Below are 14,327 nucleotides of genomic sequence, written 5' to 3' on the forward strand. Positions count from 1 at the left end.
ACTTGTCCTGGAACTCAAATCGGCATGAAGTTCCTGACGCCACCGCTGTATCCACTCCGGAAGTGCTGAAATAGTTTGACCACGACCTTGCTCCAAAAGTCCTGGAACAATTTTCGGCTTGCAATCCCAGCCGCAACTGCTACGTTCTATTCTGAGAACTTGGACGCAAAAGTTGGGACTTAGAAAATTTCTTGACCTGAAATTTCTGAAGCCGGCTCCCTGCTATTTCCCACAGAGCATCTTTTGATGATTTTGAATCTGCCGCTGCTGTCTTGGCGCTTAGAATCTCAACTCCGGATTGGCTGAGGGTTTCTTATAGTATTTCAGAGTTCATTTATGAAATACTATAGCTAATCCGAGCATGGGAAAAATCCTACCAACCTATCAGAGCGCTGCCAGTCAATCCAAGCCGGGCAAGCGTGGATTCAGATTTTGACAAGGGCATGCGCCAACCTGGCATTTCTGCCACTTGTCAGGCAGAAGCCACCCACGGAGTTAAACTCCTCAAATCTGGGCTGGGGCAAATGGAATGACTTCCATTCATCCAAGGACGTGAGTACTTGAGGCTAACTCTGCTGCCCAAATGACGTTAACACCTTGGCAAGCTCTGAGGCTTTCATGTCCGGGACCCGAGCAGACTTAATGGCACCAAGCTTGGTAGCTACATGGTCTCTCGGAACCGTTGACCTGGAAGTCCCCAGCCCATATACTGTGCACAAGCATATAAACACTTTAACATACCCATTTAATAAAATATATACTTATAACATTTCTAAGTCCTATGGCTATGGGGAATAGAATAAGAATCCTGCACTTTTATTCGTACTAGTCATATTCTCCACACACTATACCGGACTTAGACATTAAAACTCCTTGCAACCTCTTATATAGTTGGAGTACCCCCCAGAACCTCTATACCAGGATCTGGGTGATTAGGGCATTAACTGGACATCCCCCCTTATAGTAGGACCCCTTTACCGTTTCAGGGATACCACACATCCCTATGCCCCATTTACCTTTCTGGTCTGTGCTGAAGCAGGGAATCCTAGCGGTGAGTCGCGCAAGCGTTTTCAAGGGTGAATTTTGACGGACCATATAATGTATACCCTGTACACTTATGTAACTATGTATTTGTAACCATGTATTATTTGTCATCTTAACTCTATGCCCAGGACATACTTGAAAACGAGAGGTAACTCTCAGTGTATTACTTTCTGGTAAAACATTTTTTTTAAATAAATGGAAGTAGATGTTATGGTTGATAACCAAACTACATGATAACAAATCATTTAATAAAACTCCATAAAAGGACAAGCTTGGCTGGATAGACAGATAGGGTTTAAAAAAACAGACAATTGTGCTGGCAATTTCTTCATTTCTACGTTGAGGTGTAACATTGAAATTCTACTTACTAGAAGTAGCAAGGACTCAAACCCAGTACATGGAGGTCTCGGTATGATGCAGATTCCTGGCTGGTGTATTGGTAGTGCTGTGGACGTACTAAATCAGTTGCTCGCCCTCTCCGGTCACGTTCGCCGGCCGGACCCTCTGCGTGACGTCACTGTTTTCAGCTGTGGGATACCCGAGGCTACTTCCGTGTTAACCCTGCGCGTTTCAAGACAGAAGTGTCTCTTCCTCAGGGGTTGTAGAAAATCCCCAATAGCAGAGCTAGTTCCAAAGAATACTCACCTGGATTGGTTTGATTTTTCTCATCTGTGATATGTACTAACTATTCAAGTGCCATAAAAAGTATTTTTTCTCCAAGTTATCCACCATTGCTGGTATTTTCCTTCAAAATATATCCCTAAACAAAATTGCTAAACGAAACCATACTGTACATGTGCCTTGGTTTTGCTGTTTCCTTCCACCTTTGAACTGTGTGCTAACTTCTCTCTTATCAACATCGCATGGCACTGCAGTGATTTTATTTATGACTGCCCTCTGTGCAGCAGAATTGAAATCTGGCAAGAGAAAGAGGTGTGGAAATAAAGACAGATATTCTACTTGATTTATTTAAGAGTTGCCACTGAGTTCATTGAGTTTGTTACTTTGATGTATTCGTTTATTGTTCCAGTCTGCATGGTACTGCATTTACTTTCTCCCTTTGCCCTTGTATGTTTTTTTGTTTTTTTTACAGAGGCTCAATGGAGACTGCACTGTGGTTCATGCGTTTGTTAATTAGTATGTATAAATTAGGGGACGGGTGACAACCCTCTCCATTACTTTTCTATCATATCCTCTATATGTGGACAGCCTCCATACACAAGTCATATTGGTTGAGGGTGTATTGAAGTTCACTGTGACTTGATTATTGTAGTTTCTAGAGAAGTTTAGTAGTAGTTTAGTAGTTAACCCCTGCTTTGCCATGTGGACATTTGCAATGATCCTTTGGAATATATTTCCGACCACCTGGGCACTGAAGGGTTAAGATTATTCATTGACATGATGTATTCTTTCTGCAAAGGAAACAGAGCGCTCACTGCAGAGCCGCAGTGCGATGTTCAATACTTAAATGTGTTTGCCAGGGTGCTGAATATCCTTTGTAGGGCCTGCCTATCGGAATGGGCTTTCACACCACGACCAAATCTCCGCCGGCATTTAGACAGAGGGGGACCCTCCATCGCAGCTGCTCCACTGCCAGCCACTTCAATGAGATTGTACGTTTTAGGGTAGGGGGTTAACTGTAGGGGTTTTAGTCGTTAGGGTAGGGGTTAACTATAGGGGTTTTAGCACTTAGAGAAAGGGGTTTTAGTCTATAGTGTTAAGGTTTTTATGGTAGGATGTAGCGTTAGTATTAGGGGATCACATTAGCGGGTTTTAGTGTAAGGTTAGTCAAACCTTACTGGCGGCGTAAACGGCCAAAACATGTTGTGACCAAATGTCCTAGACCTCTGCCTATAAGCAGAAAAAGCGCAAATCAAGGAACAGGAATGTATCAAAAAGAAGGAAGGTGGTCACTGTATAATAGAACTCAGCCACGAAGTAAAATAAAATCAGCTTTAATAAATAGTATTGCTGTACATCACAGACTAGACCTCTGACGCATTTCATCTCATCTCTTTGATAAAGTCCCAAGACGGGACGAAGCGCGTCAGAGGTCTATTCTGTGATGTACAGCAATACTATTTATTAAAGCTGATTTTATTTTACTTCGTGGCTGAGTTCTATTATGCAGTGACCGCCTTCCTTCTTTTTGATACATTCCTGTCACTACATCGGCTGGAGCACGCAGGCAATCTCCTCTGCATTGGAAGATCGTGACGGCATCCCAGTGTATCCGCTTGGGGTTGCCCTGTAGAGCTGCAAGGGGGCGTTGGAGTGCAGGACACGTCAGGATCCATCCCGGAAGGAACCACTTGTTTCCGGCTGTGACGATATGCACCAGCGCACGAGCGCGAGTGTCGCAGACCTGGGACCGGCAAGCCAACAGAACGAACAGTGAAGACACCGGGTCGGGTAAGGGCAGCAGGCTCTGGTGTTCCGTGAGTACAGGAGAGTGGTATCCAAGGGTACTTCTCGTCCTGCCTCTATCTATTTCCTGCGCACTAGCCCCCCACCTAGGTTCCAAGTCTGTTATATGTTCTTTCTCATATTACTTTTATCGATTTATGCCATTATCTGCAGCAGGATTGCCATCACATCCTATAGCTATACTTATTAAGGGTTGCATTGTTTTTCCACCACCAGTCACATGCACATTGTGGAGCATCGGACAATACGGGGTCCATTCCCCATACTTTACAAATCAAGGAACAGCTCACCAGCTTCAGCAATTTGCAAAAGAGAAAGGGATTATCACATTTTTGAGAGAAAAAATAAGGAAGGCAAACTAGTGGCTCTCTTCATTCTTCTAAATCAAAAAATGTAAAGAAGCAAACACAAAAAAAGAGGAATTTATCAATATATATATATATATATGCAGGATATTGCACCCCAATCCGGTAGTAACTACCATTCAAGTCTATACAGTACCAGTTACCGTCAGATCAGGGTGCAATACCTCGCATCACGGCTCGATGAACCCTGGCCGTACAGTACTCTATATGTAGCGATGGCTTCAACTGCAACATTTCTTAAAGGAAATTGCATTGTCTAAAAAATGAAACATCCTTTTTTAGACTGATTTTGTTCCTTAACACGTAGATGTTGGAAGATTGCTATGTTTCTTTGACTTGTCTTGGTATAAGGGAACTTCTTCTGGGAGAAAGAAGAAGGTATCATTTTTCTTCTAAGCTGAGCAGGAAGTATGCTTGAAAGCTGGGGAAAGATGACCCGTATGCTCTTATGATGTCCGGTTTCTGAGAACATGCGTAGTTTTGATGGTCAGATTATTTTTGGCTCTTAGATGCTAAGTAAACCTGTACCTAACCTGGATATTTCTTGCTGCTCTCCACAAAACATGTAGACAGCTACTCTGACTTATTTAGATGCTTTGCTTGGAGATAGAAATAAAACAAGATACAGTCCAGTTTCTTTTGTATTGTATCACAGGGTCTTCTTGTACGTATATGTGTATAATGGTACATAAAACAAAAAGACAGAGGTGAGTATCAAATGGTATATTAAAACACACTGGGCCTTATTCAGAAAGCCTCGATAAGGCCCTTATCGAGCACTTATCGCCCAAAATGGGCACTCGTATTCAGATAGCCTCGATAAATGCTCGATAACGGGCAGTATCGACGCAAAATTTTATCTCCATCCGACATTCGCCGACTGAGCAGCGATCAGCTGCTTATCGACCATTTTCGGATGGTTGATAAACTGCCACTATTCAGAGACCCGCGAGTCAGGTGTCGCGGCCTATCGCAGCCCATCGCAGGCCTAAAAAATGATTTTCTCCCCAAATCCAATTCCCCACAAAATTGTTGGACAATTGGTGGGGAGATGGCCTCGATGAGCTGCGATGGGTCAGGACTTAGAAAAAATCAGGCCCTTTTCCTGCCTCGGATTGATGCCGGGGGTCTCCGGAGCTGATAGCCATTAATAGCAGCTCCGGACCCCCCCCGGCATGCATCCGAGGCAGGAAACATGCATGTACAGCAACTTCATTACCTTAGCGGCTAACCACTAAGGCAATGAAGGGGTTAAACACCCGTGCCAGGCTTACTGTAATAAACATACAGTACAATGCAATACTGTGGCTAGCGAGGGTGGGTGAAGGGGGGAATTTTGGCGGATGGCATCGGATGCTGTTGGAGGCCTTCAAGGTACGTGAGCTTCCTCTTACCCCGGGAGTCGGAGGGCCACCGCTTCTAATGGTAAGTAAGATATTCAATGTTTGTAAATGTCTGTTTTTACAGGTGTATTCTTTGGATGTGATTTTTTATTTTTTGGGGGAGGCACATTGACTGGTAATATATTAATCTGTACCTCTTTAGGGTACAGATTAATACATTATTATGCCAATATTTGGGGGGCATTTCTCGCTTGTTATTGCATTTATTGATGTGGATGTGATTGTTTGTTTATGGTTAATGTAAGAAAAGGTTTGCGATTGGTGTTTGCTTGTACTTAATGTTATATTATGTTAGCTAATGTGTTTTATGGATACTTCAGAGATAGTTTTAATGTATTTATTTGTCTTTTAATGGTTACATTAATTAATGTAGGATTAATTCATTGTTTAAATTGGTTAGTGTTACTATTCATTTTGAGTTGGTTTAGGGATTAATTGGTTTGATTGGGTAATGGTTTAATTAATTCATTGTTGATGTTGTAATTGCTTCTATTGATTGGATTAGCTGGCTACTGATTTTATTTAGTGAAGTGTGTTTTTTGGGAGTATAGTTACGTTTTATTACTGTGTGTCTTGTGTATTACTGTATTTTTATTAGGGTGCCCATTGAGTGCTATAGAGGCTTATCATGCCCATATTATTATTATATGGGTATGATGTACCACTATACTACTCAATGGGTATAGGGTGGGTATAGTCAGTCTGGGGTGGGTGTTTAGGCCTCCCGGGTCAGGGTGGGTTAACCCCTTAATAACTATAGCGGTTAGGAACCGCTAAGGTGATTAAGGGGTTAGGGACCATTAGAATGTATTTATTTTCTATATATGCTTTCTGGCAACGGAGGACAGAGGGACCTGCTGTTGTGGTAAGTATAACTGTATTTATTTCTTTTATTTATGTATGCTAATGCAGTGTTTAATAATGGGCAAATAATCTATTATCCATATCTGGATAATAGTTATTTTGCCCATTACTGTACTGTATGGGTTTGGGCGGAGGGGGGGGAGGGGCGTGTATTGATCTGTTTGTAAATATTTATTTAAATATCCATTTCTTTAATAGTATAGAGGTGCAGGTGGTCTCCGGAGCTGAACCACGTTGGTTTTATGTCCGGGGCCCCCCTGCTTCCCAAGATACAGGCCCCATTATGGGGTGCCGGTATCTCCTATGCAAGGAAATGTCCCAGTCACGTGATGTGGGACATTTCAATGCAGAGGGATACCGGCACCCCATAAAGAGGCCTGTATCTCGGGAAGCAGGGGGTCCCCGGACATAAAACCAACGCGGTTCAGCTCCGGAGACCCCCTGCACCTCTACACTATTAAAGAAATGGATATTTAAATAAATTATTGTCGGGCGACATTTCAGCTGGAGGCAGCTCTCTCAGAGCTGCTCTCTCTGCAGCAGAAATGAATCACAGCAAAATGAGCCTTTTCAGAGGCTCGAGGCTCGAGGCTCTCGCTGGCAGCAACTCGCCCGTTTTGGGCATTTTGCTATCACTTGTATTCGAGCCTTTCTGAATACCGTGATAGCAACGCCCAAAAAAACCCCATTTTAAATTACCTGGCGATTTTTTTTATGAATGTTCTCTGAATAAGGCCCACAATGTGTGTCATCAACTTACAATTAAGCTTTTTGATAAAGCGCTGTTCAAGCGCGAAACGCGTTCGAAGTAACTGTCCTCTGCTTTTTGTATCATGTGTCCAACAAATGATTTTTAATACTCCACTTTTCAGCCTTCACTGTTTGTCAGCTACTGTATGCACTGCCAATCGTTTTTGCTCCTCACTCCCTCTGTTCAATGGGACAGGGAACACGCTGCTGATACTTCCTTAGCAAGACTGTGAGTATTCTTTCTTCCCTGAATCAACTTAGAAGAAATCAGTGATTATATGCAGTGAGTGTCAAGAGTGGCTGCGGGCGGTGACAGATGTGTCTCTAGAGACTGTTGTGCTCCAGTGGTCCCTATTTCTCTGCCTTAACCAACGCGGACAGCAACCAGACACCTCACACGGACAGGACATTCTTAACATTCTGATTCTCGTTAAGACTGACACAGTCTCTGCAACTTATTATGGAAGCATGCATTTATCCCTATGTGAGGATTGCTTCATGCAGCATTTTTATTATACATCTTTTAGACCCATGATATGATGGTATCACTGGAGATTTTGTAGCACTGATATGGGACTTTCTTTGCAACCTAACTTACAATTAAAACTCATAAAATGCACCCCGCACTACATTCCAGACGGCGTGGTTCCATAGATGGATTACAGCAAGGTGACCCGGGTCCCCAAACCACAAAATCGCAACACTGGGAGAGGCAGGAGGGCGTGCACATCAGAGTGTGTGATGTGATTGTGTCAGATATGATATGACGATGCCTCAATGCATTTCGCACATACAACGTACTTCATCAGGGAGTTGCATCTCAAAGATGGCCTCATATATATATATATATTTATATATATATATGCCTACACACAGTAATTAATGAATCAAACAATAGAAGCCCATAAAATACATTACATCTGATAGACCAATACAATATTAATTAATTCATCCAAAGGAGAGCATGATTCTCATTGAATTAGTACCTCATATTAAAAGAGGAATGTATATATACGTGGGCATTTGTGTGTGATATTTAATAAATGGCAATAATTAAAGGATCCATATTTAATTAGTGCTAAATTCATAGTTAAGTGAAAAAATGGAAACCCTTCATGTACTAATGGAGATAAATCATAAGTAAAATTATACTAAATAACAACTATCTAAAGAGAAGTGATGTTACAAAACAGATGTTATATGTGTCAAATGTAAAGAACTACATATTAACAATGAACATAAGTCTCATGTTTTCTTGAGGATGGTGATGTCCCTAGATGAAGTAGACAATGATTAACAATATACAGTATCATCAAACAAATACCAAAATATATATATATAAAAAATAAAAATATAGATATATATATAAAATGTATTATATATATATTGTGTGTGTGTGTGTGTGTGTGTGTGTGTGTGTGTGTGTGTGTGTGTGTGTGTGTGTGTGTGTGTGTGTGTGTGTGTGTGTGTGTGTGTGTGTGTGTGTGTGTGTGTGTATCACTTATATACTATTAATATACTCAATTATTTATATTAATGTTTTTAATATACATAATCCTCAAATACCATTTCCTAATGAATTTTTTAATAGAATCTGAAGAACTTGTTAATTTCGAAAAGAGTGTGATATCAACTACATCATTAAAACCCAAAAGATGGCGTAATTTTGAGTTTAAATATCCAGTACTGTTCCCTTCGTAAAAAATGTAGATCCTTATAACCAGATTTAATATCATCCTTAAGGGATTCTATAGCTGAAAAAGTAATACTCGTGGGTCACACTGGTGTACCTGTAAAAAGTGATCCAAAAGATATGCAACAAGCGACAGAGAAGCCCAATGCTACATCGAATATGACAAAAATACACAGTAAAATACTTATATATTCTCTTGAAAAAGGGTCATTTAGTTTAACCCTTTGGCCAAAGCGTTGTAAGCCTGTGAGCCACGACAAGGCAGACCCAGTTCGCAGGTCCTAACACTACCAGATAAAATACTAATATACCTCTATTAAGATTACAATTCTCATTTACCTCTATTAGAAGGGAGAAAGACCAACATTGGATCTATATCCAGTAGAATTAAAAATACCTGCTGACTTGGGAAGTGGGGAGGTGCGGGCTTAAAACCCTGGGAAGGAGGAGCCACTAACCGCCAACAGCTGAAACAGCTGAGAATAAGTTAACAAACAACACACAGAACCCCAGCAAGCTCTTTTTAGAAATCCCTGAGTCCCCACAAAACATATATGTATATAAGTGCAGAAGGTATGTAAGAGGTTTACCTTTGTCCAAAATATTCCTAGTGATATTTTTAATATTTCTTCGATGCTCAACGATTCTAATTTTAAGGCACCTTATCGTTATTCCTACATATTGTATTCCACAATCGGACTGCAATAAGTATATAACGAAATTAGTATTGCAGTTGATGAAAAAAAACACGCTGGTAATATAGGATTTAAACGGCTTAGCAGATCTCATACAGGTAGATTCACACGCTTTACATCCTGAACTTTTAAAACCGCCATTAGGCCTAGATGTCAGAAACAATGCAGGTGTAACTGGAGAAAAGGAGTCAAAATCAGAAGGAGGAGGATTAGGGAGAAGGGTGTGGAAGGGACAGAGGGGATTACTTTGTGGATAGCTTCCATCTAGCACTTAAGATAACAGACAGTCTTGAGGTGTGATGGAAGGAGTGGAGCATGATGTAGCAGAAGGTCGAATAAGGTTGGATTTGTGCATGTTTATAGGAGAGAAGTAGCTCATTTTGCCTGAAAAAGAGCATAGATAAAGCAGGATAAAACAAATCTGTAGTGAAGGAAATCAGCCAGAGAGTATAACTTCCTGCAGAGGTATTAAGTGGGAACGAGTGCAACAGTGCAGAAAGTGTGTCTGTCTCTTTCACCGGTATAATGGTTTGGAGGGCCATGAGTATCGTCTTACAGGAAGAGCATTCTAGTCAAGTGAGGAGGGAAGGATAGTATTTTAAGTTGTGATAAGGCTGTTTGGGTAAGAGGAGGGTGGTAGTAAAGAAAGCTTAGCAAGTTGTGAGTACAGCAAGGAAAGGCTGGAGGTTGAGTGTGAGTAGCATGAGAGAGGCAGAATGAGATGAGGTTATGGCTAGAAAGCAGGAGACCAAATGAGTAAGTGAGAGGAGGGGAGATCCCCATGTTTAGAGATGTTATCAATGTGGAAGTAAAAGTCCCCTAAGGCAATAGTGAGGATGTACAGTTAAGTGGCCTATACATGACAATAGTGTACATATAGTTAGAGAATGCACACCTTACCAGTAGAATAAGCACAACTTGGCTGCTTACTAAAGCGCTGGGTGTAACACATTTACAGCAACTGGTACTGTAGAAAGTTTATATGGAGAGAATGCTGCAGCACACCTTAAAAAAGTGCCCTTTTTTTTTAAGTCAACATTTTGGTGTTATACCAAACCCTCTACCTCCAACAAACACCTCACCCCCCCACCACCACACACAGTAATAGGCAATAGCCCTATTCTGGACCCAGGCTCACTTGTAGCATGTGAGTAAGTCCATGTATCTTAACTTGTCCCCTTTTAAAAGCACACAAAGTCCTTCTATTTTCTTTAACTTTTTTTGAGTGGAGTTAACAGAAATATAAAAGTTTTGCATGTGGATATTGATAGCAAATTTCTCTTGTCAGTAGAATAGCCTTATGAGAGGAAGGTGTTCTGCTATGTGGAAGTGCTTCTCTGAGGGGAAGGTAAAAAGGATTTCCTTTCTGAGGGAGTAGTGGAAGATGTCTACTCACTTTGGCTGCTTGTTGAAAGAGAGAGCACACTTTCCTTCCTGACAGGAACAAGCTAAGGAGCATAAGGCCTGGGACATAGTGGTCTTGAAGCTCGTTGAGGCGCGCTCCTGCTCTGCCTCGCCTGCTGAAAATGGTGCTTTTTCTGTCCTTGCAGGCGAGGCAGTGAGCGCGCTCAGGGGGCGGGGCGGAGGCAGAGCAGAGGCGGAGCGAGGCGTACCAGGAGGCGGAGCGGAGGCGGGGCTAGTCCCCCGCTCCCATTGGATGGGAGCGGTCACGTGACTGCTCCTCCACTTCCCCGAGCGGCAAATTTCAAACTTGGGTATCTATTCCATGTTTCTCAGCCTCCGCACGCATCAGCGCGCATGCGGAGGGGGAAACTACAGCCGCGCTGATGACAGATGCAGGGGCTTTGTGCATCTGCTCAGCGCGGCTCAGCCCACCTCAGCGAGCTTCAGTTCACTATGTCCCAGGCCTAACAATACCAGAGAAGAGCAAGGGGAGAGGGCAAAACCAATCTCAACTGTGAGCATTGAGAGGTTGCCAGGGCAAATGACTAGTGGCTGTGTAAAGGGGATTACTGTAACAATAATGTTGCAATATACACAGGCACTGGCTGTTTCAGAGCAGGGAAAAGCATGTAACTTAACGAGCTGGTAGCCGGAGAGCTGGAAAGGTACACAGAAAATAAGCAATCCTGTTCCAGGACAAGCTCTATTAGCCAAATGTGTCAAATAACGCATTTGCCCATTCAAAAGCATACAAAACACACATTTGATAAATGTTTTAAATATATTTTTATAATAACGTTACAAGATTGTGTTGTTTAATAAAGTTTTTTTCATTAATATTAAATACTTTTAAGTATCTTATAGTGTGACTAATATCTAATTGATTCAGACGCTAAACATAGTTTATCTATATATATGGATTTTAGTATATATATTAGATGTGTTAAATTATATATGAGAATTATGAAGTGGAACTATGGTGACGGATACAGCAGATGCACAATTGAAGGGGACTGTGGAATCCGAAAGTTTTGTAATGTGAGCAGGATCATTACCGAAGTGGAGAGCCAACTAGCACACGCTGGGAAACTATCCAAAAATGCTGTTTTTGAACATACTTGTTGTAAGTGCAATATTGTTCTTGACCAAGTCTTTTGTAATAAATTTATTGTGCCATGATCGTTTTCTCTTTGTTTCCATTGCATACTCTGAATACTCTGAATATACTGGAGATCTATCCTGGCTTGATTAAAATCAGATACTCTGGATAGGAAGGAATCATAATATACAGTAAGCCACATTCAATCTGTAAGTGCACGTACTTAATTATAAGTGATTTAGTGGGTATATATCCTTTATTGAGATATATATAAATATTGTTATCTTCTTTTGCATTTATCTGGACTATGCTTAACAACTATACCTGAGTCATTGTTATATAACTGGAGAGGCGGGGACACCGTCAATAGCATTTAAAAACTTGAGAACAGATGGATGTATACATTAAAAACATTGACACCTTTGGGTCTAAATGTAGAACGAAGAAGCTTGTGTCTGAACGAAACGCGCGTTGGGTAGTAATGATGTCATGGTAATTTTCTCACTAGTGCGCTAGCAAACTCTAATTATATGGCGATAGCGAACAAGCTTAAAATTGATGTGGGCCCACGAGGTATCCACTAGCAGAGAAGGCTTACAACAGACTTACCTTGGTCTATGTGAGAGCACGGCTCTTTCAGTTTGCAGGGTCTGATCTCCGCATTCCCTCCCCCCTCCCCTCCCGTGTATGTTTGGGGTATGAGCGGGAGAACAAATGTTTTTTGAAAGGGATAGCATACCAGCTAAAATTTGATGTGGGCTAACGAGGCATTCACTAGTAGAGAGGGCGTACGGCAGACTTACCTGAGCTTATGTGAGAGCAGCACTGCATGACCCCCTCAGTTCGTGGTGCTTCATCCCCACATTCCTTCCCTCCTCCCTCCCCTCCCCGTGCAGTTTGGAGTGCGAGCGGGAGACGTAGTGGGCATCAATGACTGCATCTATTCACAACTATACCCATATAAAGAGAGTGGGATGATGATAGTAGTGTATATGGTGGTGAACTGTGGCATTGAGAGAAGTTAGTTCTGTCTCCTATGATATTTTACTATAGCGACACACACCACATATATGTTTGGAGCATTCCTGAACAGAAGAGCTAATTAGCACTGGAGACATCTGGTCATTATGAATCGCACTTGACCAAGGGATACTCTGCGTAGCTGGTATTTAAATCATCTTGGTATGCTGTACTGTACATATTACACATACACATAGGGTTTTATGTATATTTATTTATTTTGTATTAATTAGGTTTATCTCTCTCATTGTGAGAGTCTTGGTAACAGTTGATATATTTTCACCAATCACGTTGTATATAAAGCACTGTCTTCACACATCAGCACTTATACTGAGATAGAGTATTTATCACATGCAGACATCCCCATGATGCGTACAGTTATTCGCTTCTAAAGAGGTTTTGCATTAGATTGTAGTAGCAGGGACAGTATATAGAATTGGCCTGCCGTTCTATACAAGCGCTAATGTGAGTTTCATTTTTAACCCTTTCTTTTTTGCTTAGAGTGTAATAAAATATATTTTTCAATTAGTGGAGGTGTTAACACCACCTCTTACCAGTATGTTTAATTTACATCTGTGAGGAGGAGTGACCACAGTTTCCAACTTGATATGTGTTAGTAAACACTGAATATACTGTTTCAAGGTTTGTTGTGGCCATTCCCCTTCGGTATCAACACATTGCTGAACTCATTGCCTCTACCAAGATGGCTGAAATTTGATGCCATTTCGCCCTCTTCCAAGATTGCCAAAATGGCTTAATTCCACCCTCAACCTGGATGGTGGTTATAATCGGCTGCCACCTACTCCTGGCCTTTATTAGGAAGCCATTTCCATTCATCCAGCGCCCAAGCAAAATGCCTTATTCCTTGTGCTCCTGGACCCCATCTGGTATTCTACTTCACTTTGCCGAACCTCTGCCTGTACTTGGACCTTGTTTGCCTCTCTCCTTCCCTAACCTTGGAACTGAGACCCCATCTACATTACTGCACCATGCACTGATCTTGAAAACATGACACCAACTACGCTGCTGCACCTTGCCTCGACCTTGGCTTGTGACCGGATATTCTCCTTGATCAGGACTCCATCCCTTGGCCTGTGCTCAGATCCCATATCCTGACTCAGCCCTGTGGGTCAACCTCGTGGTTAGAAACGAGCACCATCACAACTTCTTTGAAGAAAACTTTGGCCAGCCCTTGCGTTGTGGGCAAACAAAGAAGTGGCATGAAGTGAGAGAGTTTAGAAAAGGAATCAATGATTGTTGGAATTACCATAGCACCCTCAGAAGGAGGTAATTCTATGATAAAGTCCATAGAGATACAGGTCCAGGGTTCAGTAGGACAGTCAATCTGCACAAGTTTCACAGAAATTAATGAATAGAGCAGCATCTTGTGGAAGGTGTGGCTACCCAAAAATCTATGGAGCAATTTGATAGTAAACCACTTGTGTCCAGTTGTTGGTAGATTGTAGTACTTGTAAGCCATTTGTTGGTGATATAAAGTCTATTCATAAACCACAGACCCTTACTCCGAATCCAGAAATTATGGGGTTGGCTACATAGAACTGT

At 41.7% G+C, this 14,327-nt stretch overlaps 1 protein-coding gene across 1 annotated transcript in view; it reads right to left on the bottom strand.

Moving 5' to 3' along the window:
- The window catches only part of LOC142489456 (uncharacterized), a 36,459-nt gene extending 22,586 nt beyond the window's left edge, over window positions 1-13,873 (bottom strand). Inside the window, exon 1 of the mRNA XM_075590295.1 lies at window positions 13,802-13,873. Coding sequence (XP_075446410.1) covers window positions 13,802-13,873 — 72 coding nt within the window. The remainder of the gene's footprint in view (window positions 1-13,801) is intronic.
- Between the last annotated feature and the right edge of the window lie 454 nt (window positions 13,874-14,327).

This window comes from Ascaphus truei, chromosome 1 (genome assembly GCF_040206685.1).
Source record: "Ascaphus truei isolate aAscTru1 chromosome 1, aAscTru1.hap1, whole genome shotgun sequence".
Taxonomy (NCBI): Eukaryota; Metazoa; Chordata; class Amphibia; order Anura; family Ascaphidae; genus Ascaphus; species Ascaphus truei.